Below are 18,798 nucleotides of genomic sequence, written 5' to 3'. Positions count from 1 at the left end.
TGGATGGATGGATGGATGGATGGATGGATGGATGGTGGATGGATGGTTGGATGGATGGATGGATGGATGGATGGATGGATGGATGGATGGGTGTTATCCACCAAGAGAGGGGGGGAGCTGGGGTATCTGTACCCCAGAGGATTCATCATTAACCGCTGCACCAATCCCCTGACATATCCAAGCCTCCATGGGGGCAGGCAGAGTAGGCGGGGTACGAGTGGGGGTGGGTATCAGAAAAGAAAGAAAGGCTGGAGCTGGAGCTGGAGCTGGCGTCAGGCAGGTGTGCGCTAACGTGGGAGACATGGGTGGTCAGCATCTGGACACATACTTCACTACCCAATAATTAGTTAACTCATTTTTATCTGGGCATACTTCCCTGCCCCCTTGCTCACCGGTGTGAGGCAGCGGGAGGTACTACAGAGGAATAACCAGTCAGAATGGCAACAGCTAGCCTGGCCTCTCCATCTAGGGGGGCACAGGTTAGGAATCAAATCTATTTCCTTCCTTGAATTGTTTTCCTCCAGGCTGAGACCCAGTCACAACCCTCTCCACGGCCCTGCATTCCACATCTATTTGATGGGACACCCATGAAAACCACACTCACTTGGGTCTCAATAGCTTTCCCTAGCCAGGGCATTCAACCTATATTCATAGTGTTCAGTGCTGAATATTGGAGAGTTCCCCAGCAACACTCCCAGTGCCGAGGTTCGGAGGAAAGTGTCGATCTAACTAGAACATTTCCAGAGCTCATATGAGGGTTACAAAATGCCAAAACCCATTGGGAAGAGACAAGGATGCAGGTGAGCCCTCCAAGGATCAACCATCCCCCAAACTGGGAGAGCAGGCGCAGTGTAGGCTGCTCACCCCGTCTCTCCTACTGATGTCTTCCTGCTGTCCCAGGGTGGGCTGTGGTGACAGGACACTGTGCAGGGTATTGTGCAGTGGGGATGGCGTCTGCATGCTTCACCCCCTGTAAGCCTTTGCAAAATGCTTCCTTTCAGTTCAGTGTGATCTGTGACATTGCCCATTCCCTGCTGTGGGTCAATAAAATCGACGATTCTGTGAACCAGGCCCATCTCTGTCCTGAATAGCCCCAGACTTCCGAGGGGTTATGGCTACTCTGAGTGATGGGGGGCGGGGTGGAGTCCTAGTAGTGGCCCCACATTGTCTTGCTTCTGTGTATACTCATCCATTGAACTTTCTCCACATCCCTCCTGCCAGGACAGAGGTCATTTTGGTCTCCATTGTTATGGGGGAGATACTGATGGGACCTGCTCTCCTCTGTCTGGGGTGTGTGGCTGGGTCAGTGTGCTGGGGGGTGAGGGGTTAAGATTTAGGGGAGTCTTCATCTTGCAAACCTCTCTGACACATGAAACATGTTCTTTGCAGCTTGCAGAGGAAGACAGGCTCTGTTCTGGGAAAGGAGGCGCTCAGAAGCTGAGGGGAGACCTAGCCTTGGTCAGGACCTGATTCCAGACAGAAGCAGTATTCAGGGGGCCCAGAGCGGCGGAGGCATGGCAGAAGCTGGCGAAGCTGGTGAGAACAGTGCCCTCCTCCGGGGCAGTGGTGCAGGTGGGCACCTCAGGAGGAGGCAGAGAGCTGATAGCATAGGTGTCCTCCCCACAGGCAAGCCTGGTCATTGCTGGGGAGTGAAGACAGAGGGTGCTTAGGGGATGTGTGTGCCATACAAACTCCATTATGCTTCAGGGTCACCCGGGGAACTTAAACATGTAGATTCCCAGGCCCCTCTCTGGACCCTGAGCCTCAGACCTCTCTGGAGGTTCTAGAGTGGGCCCAGAAGTCTGCAAATCTAACAACTACCCTGATGCAGGGAACCCCAGGATTTCACTTTGAGAAACTGGGCAAGATAGAGGAATAGATTCAGACAAGCCTGAGCTTGAACCCCAGTTCTTCCCCTTACTAGCCATGACCTTGGGCTTAAGCTTTTTGAGAGTGAGCTCCTCACCTGTAAAATGGGGCTGGTAAGAATAGCTCCCTCGCAGAGCTTTGGTGAGGAGGGAGTACACCGGGAACAATGACTTGCTCAATCTCACTGAGCTCGGTAGGACCACAGCCAGGATCTGGAGACGGGCTGCTCCCATCTGAAGCCGTGCTCTTCCCAGACGCCCACAGCACGGAGAGTAGTCCCCTCAGCTGACCTGCACTGATATCCCACATCACCTGGTATAATCACCTGGTTTTTCAAAAAGAGTATGTGCCTGGAAGAGTTGGGCATAAAGAGAATCTTAATCAATTAAAACCATTCCTTGGGCCCTGGCTGGTTTGGCTCAGCGGTTAGGGCATCAGCCTGCAGACCAGGGAGTTCTGGGTTCGATTCTGGCCAAGGGCATGTACCTCGGTTGCCGTTCATCTCCGGCCCTGGTTAGAGTCATGCAGGTGGCAACCAATCGATGTGTCTCTCTCACATCGATGTTTCTCTCTCTCTCTCTCTCCCACTCTGTCTGAAAATAAATGTACAAATATCCTCCAGTGAGGATTAAAAACAAACAAACAAACAAACAAACAAACAAAATCCATTTCTTGGCCTAGACATAAGTCAGAAGGTTTGGGGCAAACCCAGGAGTGTGCATTTTAAATTGGTAGCCCAGTCTATCCCAGTGTGGGTGGACTACGGGCCACTTTGAGAAATATTGAGTCAAAGGAATCAGTCCAGAAAGAATTCTCACCCTCATTATTTATCTCCCCGTCATTCAGTTTACATTTCCCGAGCTCTGGGCTTGTTTTCAGTAGAAAGCGCCGAGTCATCCAGGCAGGGCACTCAGGCTGCACGACCCCAGAGTGGGCTACTTATACCACTGGTGTCGTCTCATCCACCCTGCATAATACAATTGGAGGCAGGTGTTTTAGTATGCCCATGGAAATTGAGGCACAGAGAGGTTAAATCCTTTGCTTCAAGTCTCCTAGCTAGAAAATGGTGGTGGTGGTGGTGGTGGTGGGATTCACACCAGAGTCTGTGTATGGCCCCCACCCGATGCGGATGTCCCATACTTCAGGGCTTTGGGGTTTGTTTGGCTCATTTTTGGCTTGGCCTCAGGTCTGCAGTAGGGAGCTGTTCGGCAGCAGTGTGTGGGGGGAGGAAACTCTGGGGGAGGATTAAAGAATTTGGCCAAAATCCCCGGAGTCTACAGGCTGCCAGGAGGGGCTCAGAGCCCCTGAGGCTACAGTCAGGCTGCTGGACCTCAGCAGGGCACTGGTTTCTGACCCTGGGAGGCCTTTCAGATTTGTCTCTGATGGATGAGTGGCAGGGACTGCTTGCTTCCCTGAGGTCAGCCCAGATATCAATCTCCAGCCGGGTTAGGAGATTGTCCTAAGTCAGGTTCCCTAGAAGCAGAACCTGGTGAAGGTTTGTGGGCAGCTCATCTGTTGAGGGCGGGCTCTAAGGGGAAGCCAGTAGGGGAGGGAGGGAGGCAGACTAGGGTGGGGAATGACGCCAAGCAAAGAAATGGCCTCAGGGGGCGTCCAGCCTCAGCCTGATCCCACAGGAAGCTCTGGAGCACACAAGCTGCACCACAGAAGACATCTCACTCGGAGGCCGAGGGGCTGGGCTGTTAGACTTCGTAGTTATTGGCCATCAGCCATTCCGCCGTGGACTGGGCTAGGGCACCAGCGGCATCTGCTGTTGTGTTTCCCGCTGTCTTTGCTCCCAGTTGTCCATTCTTTCTCTGAGCCATGCCCAGGTTTTCCGCTGGGGAACGTGCCCTACCCCCGGACTCCCTGAGCGGGGTCAGCCCACCCCCAGCTCAGTCCTGGGCATGTGAGCAGTCACAGTAGGGAGACTTTTCTGTCTGAGTGGTTTCCAGTGTCCTCACCTTCTCCAGTGGGGTGTCGTCTAAATACCAGCTGAACATGGCTGCTGGGGAGTCGTCCCCATGGTGACCCCGAGCATAACGACCTCGCTGGCATTCACTGGTCCGCAGTTCTCCCAGCTGAAAGGCAGGCAGAGAACAGAGCGAGGAGGCCCGCTCGGGCTCGTGGCCACCTGCCTGCCGGGCCTTCTGTCCAGTTCTTCTCAAGTCCTTCGAGAAGCTGAGAAAGGGCCTTTCTTTTCAAGTGAAAGGAGGAATAAAAGCAACCCCCACCCCAACCAGAACTGGGAAGCAGCGTTGGCCCTGAAGATGGTGATACGGGCCTGAGTGAATTCCCATTTCATGCACACGGTAATGATATGGAAAATGCACACGGCTGAGACAGGACGCTGAGCTCAGATTCTGTCCCTGCCACTTTCGAATGGTCACCTTGCATGAGTCACTTAAACTCTCTGAGCCTTGGTTTCTCTGTGAAGGTATTAGAGCAGGCGATTTCTATGCTTCTTCCTACTTCTAATACTACTAAATGAATGCTGTGATTTTATAGCATGCATGCCATAGTTTGTACATGACTTCCATTGTTACTAGCTCATCCAATGTGTACGACAACCCTATGAGTGACATATTAGAATCCCCATGTCACAGACTGGCAAACCAGGCTCAGGGAGCTTATATGATTTCTTTCAGTGACGCTGTCCTAAGTAGGGGGGTGGATCGTGAACCAACATGTCTCGATCTGAATCCTGGGCCTTCTCTATAATACCCCACCCTTGAGTCCATGGGAGATCACTTTGGCCCTTGCTGTGTGTTCGACCCATTCCCAGCCCCTTTCAATTGTAACTTGATAACAGCTCTTGAATCTCCCCACTCCTGTCTTCACGTCTATCCTGCGGCAAGTGTGCCAGACATTCTCCATTTACCCTGCAGCTCACTCTCCATCAACTCTGTGGCTCTGTGCTCTAGAGACTGATACCTATAGATGCATCACCCAATCCCCTGTACCCTCTGGCTTCTGGTTGTTCTAGCCAATGGAAAGCACTGGCTGGGGTTTGGGGGTGAGAGGAGAGAGGTGGAGGTATTTGTTTACAACTTCCTCGACTCCTTAACTGATGGGATGCAGTTGGCAGAGGCTGTGTTCCTCCAACCAAGAGCACGGGTCCTGCTGGGGAGCACCTTCCCAAGCTACAGACCCTTGAGGTTTCTAGTAACACTCTCCCCCACCCCCTTACCTCTGCATCCCTAGGAGGGATAATGGCTTTCCTTGGTTGTCGTTCTGCATTGTCATCCCTGGGTGGTTCCCTCTTCTCTGCCCACATCTGCAAATAGGCCCTTTATTCAACTCTCATCAGTTCCTAGTCTGAGTGAGCCATTTACCTCCTGCGGGGATCTGACTGATGAACCTAACTCTTCATTCCCCCAGGAGCGTATGCAAGTCCCCTCTTGCAACAACTCCACCCTGCTACCAGGGCATTTTGAAGCAAAACGTGACCGTGTCCCCAGCCTGCTTAAACCTCTTGGATGGCTTTCCTGAATGTCGCCCACTCTTCCGTTTCTTCTTGTCTCTCTCGTCTCCTCCATGCTCCAGCCACACCAGCCTCTTTCACTTCCTGGTTCTCCCTCCTCGGCCACTCTGTTCCCTTTCCAGTCCCTTTTCCCCTGGCCAACTTACTTCCTCTTCATACTTCACAGCTCTGCTGAGGCAAGCCTGGCATCATTGCCTACCACCAGGTGGTAACCCTGTAAGAACTGAGACCAGCCCTGGCCGGTTTGGCTCAGGGAGTAGAGCGTCGGCCTGTGGTCCAGAGAGACCCGGGTTCGGTTCCTGCTAAGGGCGCGTACCTCGGTTGCAGTTTGTCCCCGGCCCTGGTTGGGTTATGTGGGTGGCAGCCACTCGATGTGTCCCTTTCACGTCGATATTTCTCTCTCTCTCCCCCTCCTACTCTATCTGAACAAAATATGGAAAAATGTCCTTGGGTAAGGATTAAAAAAAAAAAGAAGAACTAAGACCAGGTCTGGTTTTGGCCAGCTCTGTAAGCCCTGCTCTAAGTCCACGCCAGACAGGGTTGGTTCTCAGTAAATGCTGCCCGAGTTACGGATACCTGGCAACACTGCCGGAGTTTGTTGTCTCAGCCTCACCTGACTCGAGGCCTGAGTTCCAGGGTGGCGGACACACAGATGCACTGCGCCTCCTGCCTCTCCAGCTCCTGGCCTCTCCAGATGGCCAGGCGCAGCGTGACTGCAGAATCGGGTGGCGGCAGGCAGGGCGGCGGAACCACCAGCTCCCTCCGGTCTGTGCAGAGCAGCCGCCTCTCAACAGTCACTCCACTGAGTCCAGCAACGGCCTGAGACAGAGATCGGCACACACTATCCATCCAGGGAACTTGACACACTGGCTACCTTCTGGTTTGGGGCTTTTAGAAGAAAAGGGTCAGAGATAAGAAAATTGACTTCAAATAGAGATTTTGATAAAAAAAATTTTTTTTTAATTTCACTTGCAGGTGCAGGAATGGTACTGATGAAAGACACTCCTGGGAAAATGGCCCACGCTTCACCCAGACTCTGAGCAAACCAGGATCTGTCTGTCGCTTGTCCTGCACCAGTGACTTGCACTAGTGAGCAGGCCGCCAGAGAACAGGAGAGGAGTCCTGCCTGGGAGAGTGTCCAGGGCAGCTTCTTGTCACTGGTGTAATTCTCACTCCACGTGGAAATGATTGTCCACAGCTGCATGTGCCTGTGGAGCACACTGGGGACCCGGACAGCTGTCCCTCCGTCTGGGAGGTGCAGTGTCATCTCCTGCTTTATAAAACCAGCTCAGTAAGTCTCTGTATCCTTTGCCCTTCACTTCTGTTGATTGATGTTTATCCACTGCCCCCAGCATGAGAGTCATTCCCAGGACACGACCAGGGGTCAGGTCATCAGCTCAGTCACCTAAACTCTGTTGGTATCCTTGATTAATTCAGATAACAAGAACCAATATTCAGAAGGACATTCCGACCACTTAGCAATGATATTAAAAGGCTTCACATTTTATATGACTTTGATGCAATTATTCCATTTCTACAGATGTCTTTATGAAGATTGAACTATAAAGATGTTATTACAGTGTTTATAAATCATTTGAAAATGATCCAAATGTCCCAAAAGAGGGCGATGGTAAATGAGTGATCAAGCATCAACTTGACAGTCTATTATGTAGTTATTATAAATATCAAGATAGAACCCTGGCCGGTTTGATTCAGTGGTTAGAGTGTCGGCCGGTGGACCAGAGAGAGTCGGGTTCGGTTCCTGCTAAGGGCACGTACCTCGGTTGCAGTTTGTTCCTAGCCCTGGTTGGGTCGTGTGGGTGGCAGCCACTCAATGTGTCCCTTTCATGTCGATGTTTCTCTCTCTCCCTCTCTGCCTCCCACTCTATCTGAACAAAAAATGGAAAAATGCCCTGGCCGGTTTGGCTCAGCGGTTGGAGCATCGGCCTGCGGTACAGAGAGACCCGGGTTCGGTTCCTGCTAAGGGCATGTACCTCGGTTGCAGTTTGTCCCCGGCCCTGGTTGGTCGTACGGGTGGCAGCCACTCGATGTGTCCCTTCACGTCGATGTTTCTCTCTCTCTCTCTCTCTCTCCCTCCCGCTCTATCTGAACAAAAAAAAAAAAAGGAAAAATGTCCTCGGGTGAGGATTAAATAAATAAATATCAAGATAGAGACATTAAAATATGCAGGTAGCCCTGGCTGGTTTGGCTCAGAGGTTGAAGTGTGGGCCTGCAGACCAGAGAGTCTCGGGTTCAATTCCAGTCAAGGGCATGTACCTCAGTTGGGGTTCAGTCCCCAGCCCTGGTCGGGGTCGTGCGGGAAGCAACCAAATTGATGTCTCTCTCTCACATCGGTGTTTCTCTCTCTCTCTCTTTCTCTCTCTCTCTACCCCTCCCTCCCACTCTATCTGAAAATAAATGGAAAAATATCCTTGGGTGAAGATTTAAAAAAAAAAAAAGCAGGATATATTATTCAATGAAAAAAAAAGGTAGCGAAAGCAGCATGTACAGTATGAATGACATTCATTTCTTTCTAAAAGAATGTGTATCTAGCTAGAACATATTATGAAAAGGAGAACAACCATTTTTTTCTTTTTTTCTTGCTAACATTTAAAAATTTTTATTTATTTTTTGGGGGGGGGGCAGGAGAGAGAAACACTGATCTGTCGTTCCACTTATTTATGCATTCATTGGTTGATTTTTGTATGTGCCCTGACCAAGATCGAACATGCAACCTTTGGGAATCTGGATGGTGCTTTAACCGTTGGAGCTACCCAGCCAGGGCCAGGACAACCATTTCTTAAAAATAAGCACTGATGCTACAATTTTGGTTGGTCAGAAAATGCCTCATCACTCTCTCCCTCTAGGCTCTTTCCGGTGGCATAACAAGGGTGTGGAGGTGAAAGGGAGGATCCACCTAAGAGGGGAGGAGTATTTTTATCACTGACGTTGTTTGTAGTGAGAATACAAAAGCAGACTGACTTTCAGGGTTGTTATAGTTTTCTTTTTTTTTTTTTTTATCCTCACCCGAGGACACTTTTCCATTTTTTGTACAGATAGAGTGGGAGGGAGAGAGAGGAAGGGAGAGAGAGAGAGAAACATTGACGTGAAGGGACACATCGAGTGGCTGCCACCCGCATGACCAACCAGGGCCGGGGACAAACTGCAACCGAAGTACGTGCCCTTAGCGGGAACCGAACCCGGGTCTCTCCGGACCGCAGGCCGACGCTCTAACCGCTGAGCAAAACCGGCCAGGGCAAGGGTTGTTATAGTTTTCAAATTCTCTACAGATGATGCATTTCCTTGTTGCTGCCTTCAGGGGCACCCCCACCTTGGTTTGCCCCGTTACCTCCCATTTCCATTGGAACTTGTAATCTCTGGCATGTACAAGGTACACAAAATGTCAGGCATGAGTACACTGGTGCGAACGTTAAGAAAAAGAACAGCAAAGCTAACTGCCATCCATCACTTTGGGGCGAGACAGGACAGCTCCAGAGCTCAAAGGCCACCTACCACATGACCACTGGAAGCGGAAGTCCTTGTCCCTATCCGGCCAGCCCAGAGTCACTGTCATGAAAGGATCCACGTACTGACCAGGTTCCACGTGTCTCTCCGCATCACCTTTATCTCTCTGCAGAAAAAGCAGCTAGTTCGTAAGACACCTCTCTGCAGCTGGCACCCCACTCTCCACCTCAGAGTAATCTGTGCCAAGGTGTGGACTGCAGACTGACCCTTCTGATTTGCCTGGCTCCCCTCGGGATGGATCCGTGGGTAAGTAACTTTAGTTGGAATGTAGACTCAATGCTAAGTGTCCACCATGTGTTAAGTGCATTATCAGAGCCTGCGCTTGATGCCTAGACAAACAAGAATATAGATCTGGCCTCTTCCCTTCCATTTAGTAGGGAAGACAGATGAAGAAATCAACGATTAAAACACAGAGTGCTAACTGCTACAGGAGAGGGGGCTCAGGAGATGGTGAGAATGTAGGAGAAGGGGGCAGTAGGTTAAGAATGTAGGCCTTGGGGCCAACCCGATCTCAGACTGGATCATTGGCCCTGGGACCTCTGGCCAGTATCTAAGCCTCTCAGAGTTTCCGTTCCTCCAAGGGCTTGATAGCATCTGACTCCTGGGATTGCTGGGGATCAAATTCAAGAAGCTAGTGAGGTGCATCCTCTTGTGTCTGGTGAGAGGAGGGCGCCGAGCTGTTACCTCCACAGAGCAGACAGCTGGGATTCAAGGCAAACTCCCCAGAGGACTGGACCCCAGAGCTATTGTGAAGGAGGAGTGAAGGCGAGCTGGGCAACAAGGGAGAGCGTGTAGACTCTAGGAAGAGGAATCAGCCCGCATACGGTGTGTTCCTGGAGTCAGTTCTGGTAGGACCTGTTAGACAGCTCGTGTCCAGAGGGCTTGGCCTGGAATAACCTGAGGCTACAGCAGAATTCAACCCCCAGTGGTCTCCCATGGCCTGATCATAAACCCAAACCCTCTTCCCCTGGCACCTTAGACCCCATGTAAACTGACCTCTGTCCATCTCTCTGTTACCTCCTACATCCTCCCCCTTCTCCACACAGGCCTCAGAGCCTTCTAATCCGTGCACCCAGAAAGCTCTTGTTCTGCTTTCCAGCATGGCTGACTGTCTTATCTTCAGGTCCCCCCTTAAATGTCACCTCTTAAGGGTCCTTGTTTGATCACAATTGCTAGGTCATCCTATTAGTTGCTGTCATTGTACCTTATTGGTTCTAGTTAGACACATCAGAATTTCTAATTATATGCTAACATGTTTGTTAATTTCACTTATTAATGAAGTGAATTAATGGACCGTGAAGACAGGGACCATGTCTTTTTATTCACCATTGTATCCCCAGCACCTAATACCAAGCCTTTAACATTGTAGATGCACAATAAGTTTTTGTTATTGAATAGATTCATGCATGAGTAATGTCAACAGCAAGGAGTCGAAGATGGAGTCTTGCTATAAAAACTAACAAACCTGGGCCTGTTTTCTAATATAAGAATTAGAAGAAATAAACTTCCCTCTGAGCACTGCCTTGGCTGCATCCCACAAATTTGGATAAGTTTTATTGTCATTATCACTTAGAAATATTTTTAAATTTCCCTTGTAATTTTTTCCTTTTACTCGTTGATGTTTTTTAGGCGTGTGCTGTTTAATTTCCAAGATGGCTAAAACATATGTACATATTCTAGATATCTTACTATGGATTCATAACATGAATAGAGAACACGATTTGTTTCATTTCAATCCTTCTGGATCTCTCTTCAAGCAGAAGAAATGTTGGTGGTTCCTAGTGCACTGAAAAACCAAAATCAAAAAACAAAACAGAATGCTTGGGCTCTTTTTCTCGTGCTGTTAAGTGGTTTGTTTGTTTTAAATACTCACACTCTTTTCCTCAATGTTCCAGACGGTTCTTGGAGACTGGAAGGAGCTGTGAACACAGGGGAATGAATGTCAAGTTTTGGTGGTGTTTGTCAAGCTGCCAAAGGACAGAGTCGGAAGGTATGCTGACGAGCCCCAGGGAGCCTGCCTATCTTCGGAGATGATTTAGGGGAACATAGCAATCCTTCAGGTCATAGGGAAATGGTCAAAAGCAAACCATGATGTTCTTGCTGGGCTAAAGACACCTCTTTGGCAGCAAAGGAGGAGGCATGCAGCTGCCAATGCAGAGAAAACACAAGATTTAGAGCCCAACAGGCAGCTGTATGCTGTTCATGTTTAGCCACCAGTTGAGAAAGTTGGAGTGGGAGCCCTAATTTGGAGCACTTGCTCATTTCCATGGTGTACGGGGGTGGGCAAAAGTAGGTTTACAGTTGTGAGTATGTGAAACATATTCAATAAAGCTCTTGTAAAAATCATAGCAATCATAACCTGCATGTCTTTTTCCATACAAAAAAAACGGTAAATCTACTTTTGCCCACATCTGGATGCCTACAAAAGCTACCAAGCTGACCTCGCTGAATGTGGAGCGAGAAGAGATGGGTGTAACCAGCTCTGGCAAGCTGGTAGGAGTCAGCCTCAGCACCTCGTGGTGTGTTTCCAGGTTCTTTTATTGGCCTCTTACTGGTTGGGTGAACCTGGGAAGGTTAATTATTCTTTCTGAGTCTTAGCTTCCTCATCTATTAAAAAGGCTGAAAGCAATTCCTATTTCTCAAGACTCCAGAAGGACTGAAGGCTGTGCTATATATACATTGCTTTGTAATCTATGTATCTGCAAACAATGTTAGTGTGTTAAGTTTAAAAAATGGAAAAGGTACACTCAATTGATATGCTCTGAAGATACTGAAATGTGAATATGATTAAAGTCTAATTAAAGTGCAGCCATTAAAATAGGAACTTGGGGTCATTCCATGAGATTCGCTAGGCTCCAGTGACTTGGATATTTTAAGATCTGGGTACTACTGATCTTTGGAAAATTCTTTCCCAATGAAATCTCTTTCATACAACTATAGCTTCAAAGGTCTGTAAAATTATACAAAGCAAATTAAGATGCCAGGCACTGAAGACTTTGTTAACCTGAGCTGGGAAGATGGTCCAATAACACTGAATGAAGAAATAAAAAACGGTTGCTACCTCTGATCTTGCCATGAATCAACTTTTGCAAAGTCAGTTAACCTCTCGGGGACTCAAGTTCCATATGTGAAAAAGGAGGGTTGTGGACAATAGAATGGATAGCTGATGGCTTTCCCCCTGTCCAGGCATCCATACCCCCTTTGTAATAGCATCTACGGGTGATATTTTCTCTGGAGAACTATCTCTCCCCTGCTCTCCTTGGTATGGCTGAAGCCAGCCTTACATCATGTCCCAGACTGGACATGTGATCCTTGTCTGCCCAAACGGAGTACAACTTCCTCCTGATCTCATCAGCGGGTCCACAAGGGAACCTGCATCGAGTTTGGACTAGTGAGAGGCAGCCTCGGGACTTCTGTTGGAAATATCAGCCAAGAGGCGCTCTTTCTCCTCTGGGGCTAAGGGCTGAAGCCTGGGGCCATTTGCTACTTCTTGGGAAGAGGGAACCAGAACAAAGTGACATAGAACCAAGAGATGGAGGCAGATTTCTGGAGACAGTGAGTGGCTGGATCCAACTGCACCCAAACCCTGGACTTCTCACTTTCTGAGTTGATAGAAATTTCCTTTTGACTTGAGCTAATTAGAACTGCTTTTCTGTCCCTTGCTACTCAAAGAGTCCTGGCAAACACATTCAAGGTGATCTTTAATCTCTATGACAGCTACTGTTGGCTGCCTACCCCACAGACATTACCCATCCCTGCCTCTTGGCCGCCGGACTCCACCTTCTCCCACAGAGCTGAAAATGCTAAATACCCACTTCCCAGCATTCCCTACAGCTGGGGCACATGACCCCACCCTGGCCAATGGTATCTAAGGAGAAGGTTGCCGGGGACTAGCGGGAAAGATTTTTTCGCTAATAAAAAGTAGTGCACAGGAGGAAATGGGCTTCTGTTGCTGGACAATGCTGGGTTGACATGTGATGTCTGGAACTGTAGCAGCCATCATGGTTGCATGAGAAGCAAACCTAAGGATGAAGCAACATCTCTGAGGATGGCAGAGCAGAGCAGTCAACTGATCCTGGGTCCTTGTTGCTGACACTGAGCCATTGAATCAACCCTGCAATTACTTGTCTCCTAACTTTTTAGTATGTGAGATAAGAACTGAAGCCACATAGGTTGGGTTTTCTGCTACTTGCAGCCTAAAGCATCAGAACTAATACAAACTCAGATGGTTTAGAATTCTGTATTGATGGTTAATGTTTTACTGCATGCATCGTTGCCTCTTTAGATAACCAGAGAATTCTCAGTGTCTGTAGAGCAAGATAAGTACTGAGGGTCCTGCTTTGCAGAATTCTTCACTGGATGCCAAGCAAGTACAATACCCTAGACTCCTGGTCACAAGTTCTATACGGAAAGCTCTTGCCTACAACAGTGATGCTTCCGATTTCCAAACTCAAGTTTGAGAAGGTGTCCCTCACCAGCACGGTGACCAGGAAGGTGCCTGAAATGCAAAAGGTGAAAAGTGATGAGTGTTGTAATAAAGTGATGAACTCACGCTGAGACAACTCTCCCAGCTTGTGCTTCTCCAGTCCCCCGACGGTAGCACCTGGACCTTCCATCCTCTGAGCATTCAGTGAAGCCCAGGGTGTGTCAGGCAAGGTGCAAAGGCTCTGAGGACACAGAAATGAACGAAACATGGTTCCTGCCTCAGGGCCTGTGGTTTAAAAGACAAGCAGGAGAGTGCCAAACCACGGTAGGAACCGGCTTGGGGGCATTGTGGGCACGGGGTGGGTGATCACTTTAACCTCAGGGGGTAAAATGGTTTATGGGATAAGGTGATTGCTAGAGCAATAGTTCAAAGGAGGAATAGTGCTTATTAGTTAGAGAGTCCGGCCGGTGTGGCTCAGTGGTTGAGCATCGATTCATGCACGAAGAGGTCACCCGTTCGATTCCTGGTCAGGGCACATGCCCAGGTTGTGGGCCAGGTCCCCAGTGGGGGGCGTGCAGGAGGCAGCCAATAGATGTTCTCTCTCATTGACGTTTCTATCTCCCTCTTCCTTCCTCTCTCTCCCAAATCAATAAAGGAAAACAAACATTTTTTTAAATTAGTTAGATCAGAGAGGAGATTCCAGCAGAGGGAAAGACATGACAGGATTTTAGAAGGAGTGGAGAGGGAGAGAAGGATTTTAAAGATTTACTTGGAGAGAGCACTAATACATGTATATCCTACCCCTCCGCCCTCATGGGGAAGGGTGGTAGGTGCTACCCTCTTCTCTTCTCAGGCCCAGAGAGAAGGTTATTGGAGGGGACCCTTGGGAAGCTGAGTATGTTCTTTGAGGTCGGGAGCCCCCGTGGACAAGTTCCTTACTCATGCCCTTGCAGGGGTTGTCTATAATGCAGGGGTGGAGCAAGAGGGAGAGAGGGAGGGAGTTAAGAACTGCATTTCTGCATTTGGGGAGCAACACAGTCTGCTGGTAGCAGGCCAAGGAATAGGTAAGAATTTTCTATGGGCCAAATGTTTCCCTTGGGGAGAGAGGGTGCTGAAGAGGGTAGTGAGAAGAAGGAGAACAGAGAGAACATGACCCTGTCCGTAGTCCAGAAGAAGCGCTGGGAGGATGTGGCCAGCTGAAGGAGAGTCATCATCCCAGCCCTGGAGCAGAGGGACCCAGGCTGGGGGCTTGAGAGCCTAGAGAAGCTCCTGCAGAGGCGATGGCAAATATGTGCTGGGCCCTGAGCACAAGGCCAGCCAGGCCTGGGCCAGCCCCAGCAAGTGAGAGCCTTCCTGTCCCACCTGGGTCCCTGGCCGTCCTCCTCATCCCCTTCATCACTGGAGTCCTCCAAATCTGTTTTTCTTGTGGGGAGAAGACTACTTACCACCTAAGAGTAAGCCATAAAGTCACGGGGCATGCTGAAATTGTTAGCAATTAGCCCCTACTGAGTAACTTTTATAGGAGATGACAATTAATTTGCATTTGAATTACAGCCTATATATTATGTATAATTCCCATCGTCATTTCATTCCATTCTGACTTCTTCCTGTTCCAAACCAGACTTTTGGTTTCTGGCAAAGTTCCAGTGTTTTTCTTCTTGAATCTATTGTCCTCTCAGCCATCTCTTTTGCCAAATCCCTTGCGCACGGCATGCCAGCCTTATGCCTGCATAGTGGTACTCTCTTTTTTGCACACCTCTGAGACGCAGGGCAGGGAATACTGTGGGCAGGGGCCTGGATGAGCTGGAGACTCTGGACCTGGTGACTTCACCACGCGGCCCTCAAGGACTCTGTTCTTTTTATATTAAATGCAAATGGATGTTGTGGTCTCGTCCCCTGGCTGGTGCCAGCCAGTCTGTCCTCCAGCCAGTTGCCCTATCTCTATTCCAGCCAGAATCATGACACTTCCTCTCTCGTCCCTCCCCTCTTCCCACTCTTCAGTTTTTACCTCTCTCCCCCAGGGGCATGGACTGCAGTTTCCCAAACACACTCTTCTCTAGAAATAATGGAAGAAATTGGAATACTCCTGCTGTCCTCCACTGGTTCTCAATGAGGGTGATTTTTGTTTCCCAGGAGACAGTTGGCATTGTCTGGAGACATTTTTGGTTGCGAAGAGCTAGGAGGCTGTTGCTACTGATATCTAAAGGATAGAAGCCAGAGATACTGCTAAACATCCTATAATGCACAGGACAGCCCCCACAACAAAGGATGGTCCAGTCCCAAATGTCAGAAGTACCAAATGACAGTAAGCTCCGTGAGGGCAGATAGTATCTGTCTCAGCCTTATTTTGTGACTCAGGTTGGATGCTCTTAACCATGTTTGTGTCGAGGATGCACTGGAAACTGGCTGGCAGGACCCGGGACTCTAAGTTAGGAAGGGAGAGGAGGGGAGTTTGGAAGGGAGCCACCAACCCCAAGTACCTTCAAGAGGAACTGCTACATGGTAAATCTCAGATGGTTGCCCAACGCTCTCTTTTTCATGGGAGAAGGATGCAATGAGTCCTGCTACCTCAAAGGTCAGCTCTCCTGGGATGTCATGAGCCACTGAGACATTGACCAGTAGGTCCTGTCCAAGCTCCAAGTGGTCAGAAGCCCAGGAGGCCTGCAGCCCTGATAGAGACTCCATGAAGTGGACTGTGATGTTTGTGGAGGGTGCAGAGGTGGTGGTGTTGCTGGTGGCTGGAATCTCCAGGTGGTGCATCCCTGGGCCCATCCATTGCTGGGCTGCTCTGTCCAGGGTCAGACTCTAGGGGGGCAGGCCCTGCTGTGTGCTGGACTCAGCCAGGGCTGTGTTCTCTGACAGCACAGTGTAAGTCACCCCTGTTTTGAGGTGGGGTAAGAAACATTTAAGAATCTTGGTAACAACCATGTAGTTGATGAGATAATGCAGACTCAAGCTCTGTGAAAACAGACATGGCTATAACTAGAAGTGAGAATATACCCTGCCCCTGAATATTAACAGTGATTATTTCTGAGTATTGGGTTTGTAATAACAATATTAGAACGTTTTGTTGACAGATATTTTTGTGGGGAGGAGGGCTATAAAGGAAACATGCCTTAAAGCCATGACTGATGTTTATGCTCGAGAATTAGCCTCCAGTTTTGTTTCGAGCAGGAGCAGGTGAAGCCATTTCCTTCTTCTCCCCCAGCTGACTGCCTGAAGCCCCGCCCAGCAGAACTCAGCCTGTTGACACCCCGACGGTGCTCCCTTCCAGGTGGGGGCTGGCTGTCCTAACTGAATGCTAAATATTGTGGTTGACTCTTGTTTTATCTCATATTTTTTATTATCTTTATTGTTGAGAGTATTACAGATGTACCCCCTTTCTCCCCCATTGTTCCCCTAGTTCCCCAAAGAACTTATATGCCTATATGCATAGCCCATGAGTACAGACAATAGTACAGTAAAGGCCTGGGGTGGGGGGAGCCAGGTAGAGGGGGCAAAGGGGGGGAAATGAGGGACATCTGTAATAGTCTCAACAATAAAAATAAATTAAAAAAATAAAATATGATATAAACCAACAGATTAGGATTCTTCCCAGTAGATATTAAACCAGTGTGTTTCTGGTTTGGTGGTGATGATGACAAAGAAGACGATGATGAAGTGGATAATGTAAGTCCCCGAGAGCAGGAATCCTGACTTTCAGGTTTACTGCTGCCTTTCCCGCACCTGGCAAAGAGTATACTCTCAATTACGTTTGCAAAATGAATAAACGCATGAAGGATTATTGTAAGCTTCTCCAGGTCCACACAGCCACCATCTTCAGCCAACAAGCATACCGGACAGAAAGGAGCCCCAACTACTGCGTTCAAAGCCCAGTTAGAGCTCCTATAAGTTTCTGCTCTCAACGAGGCTTCAGGTGGTGTGAGGTTATGTGAGGTTATGCCCTCAGCTCTGCGGCTCTGAGCTGCACCGTTTACATAACAAGCCTCTATCTAGATCTCAAACTGGACCTGTGCCTTAAGGAAAGATGCTGCCTTGGGAGAGTCTCTACTGAGAGAAGGGGTGGTATTCAAAATATTTAACAACTGAAGCTGCATGGGTACAAACCAGTTAGGATGGATGTTCTGATAAATCAGAATGGCTACTGTGACCAATCAGAATGGCTACTGTGACCAATCAGAATAGATTAGATGCTGCTGTCAATCAGAATGGACACTGTAACCAATCAGAATGGACATTGTGACCAATGAGAAATGTTGCTATGACCAATCAGAATGGACACTTTGACTAATCAAAATGGACATGATTAGAATGGCGTCTGTGACCAATCAGAAAAGAAACTGTGACCAGTGAGAATGGACACCAGCCATGGCTGCTGCTATGGCTGTAGCAGTGGGTGCGGCTGAATATCAGCCCTGACTTGGGGCAACACAACTGTACCAATTTGGTCAAGGCTGACTGCGTTGAGATGGGCAGTCCCAGCCGTAGCACTCCCAGTCCTGTTCGAATACCCACCATAAGGAGTGTCTTAACGTTTAATCCTTGAGATGGGGCTATGTGCATGCAAAGAAGGGCCTTTAGAAAGCTGGGCGTTCTCACTAGCTTAATAGCCTGTAACTTTGAACCCTTGCCTCTGAACATTTCCTCCATTTTTCCATCTGTAGAATGGAGATAATAATAGTTAGTACACACTGGGTGGGCTAGTCTATGTGTAGCACTTAGAGCAATTCCTGGCACACTTGAGGTGCTAAACAAATGAATAACTAAAAAACTAACCTGACAAGTGATTGCTCTTAGTATTTATTAAAGCCTAGGAGTTGGATGGATAAATTTAGGGGAGATCAAGGTTGCCTTGACCTTGACCATTTCTGAAAACTCACCTCCATAGAGCTCCACCTAGATCTACATAGGGCCCCCAAAGATAGCCCGGCAGAGAAGGCGGACTCCTGACTTGGACAGGCCAGAGCACCCAGTAACACTGAGTCTCTCCATCTTGTCTTGAATTGTCACTTGCTTAGGAGCCGTCACATGCCACTCACTGGTTGTGCACTCAGCAAACATGGTGCATTCCCCAGGGGTTGTGAATTGGTGGATCACGTTGCTGGACAAACTGAAATAGAACGTTACCAGCATTGGGAACATGCAAACATGTGCATTCACACATGCATGCAACAAGTGCAGTCACCCACCTCACACCCTCTCTGCTCTGCAAAGATAAACAGATGAAGGAAAAGATGCTACACAACCAAGCTCTCGGTGTTTGCAAAGATGACAGTGAGAACCCTGGAGCAAGTGAGAGTGGAAGAAATAGCACTGACCAACCGTGGAGGTGAATATTTGGCTCTGAGTCCATCTTGTTCCATTTATTCCCTCTGTGACTCACACAAATACCCTCTCTGAGTCTTCTTGTTTCATCTGTAAAATACTATGCCCCAGCCTACTTTTCTGAGCTTTATTTTCCTCATCTGTGAAATGGGTCAGATTCCAAACATGTCAA

General features: G+C 48.8%; 1 protein-coding gene across 1 annotated transcript in view; it reads right to left on the bottom strand.

Annotated features, from left to right (window-relative positions):
* Nucleotides 1-18,798, bottom strand: part of PKD1L2 (polycystin 1 like 2) — a 93,986-nt gene that overhangs the window by 55,518 nt on the left and 19,670 nt on the right. Inside the window, 15 exon segments of the mRNA XM_036276055.1 lie at nt 1,455-1,493; nt 1,496-1,642; nt 3,051-3,102; nt 3,104-3,168; nt 3,830-3,886; nt 3,889-3,940; nt 4,669-4,678; nt 5,964-6,140; nt 6,142-6,169; nt 8,864-8,981; nt 10,745-10,794; nt 13,296-13,373; nt 15,782-16,180; nt 17,312-17,317; nt 18,182-18,411. Coding sequence (XP_036131948.1) covers nt 1,455-1,493; nt 1,496-1,642; nt 3,051-3,102; nt 3,104-3,168; nt 3,830-3,886; nt 3,889-3,940; nt 4,669-4,678; nt 5,964-6,140; nt 6,142-6,169; nt 8,864-8,981; nt 10,745-10,794; nt 13,296-13,373; nt 15,782-16,180; nt 17,312-17,317; nt 18,182-18,411 — 1,508 coding nt within the window.

Source organism: Molossus molossus, unplaced genomic scaffold (genome assembly GCF_014108415.1).
Source record: "Molossus molossus isolate mMolMol1 unplaced genomic scaffold, mMolMol1.p scaffold_m16_p_21, whole genome shotgun sequence".
Lineage (NCBI taxonomy): Eukaryota > Metazoa > Chordata > Mammalia > Chiroptera > Molossidae > Molossus > Molossus molossus.
Note: the sequence above shows the minus strand (reverse complement) of the source record. Positions and strands in the feature narration are given on the sequence as shown.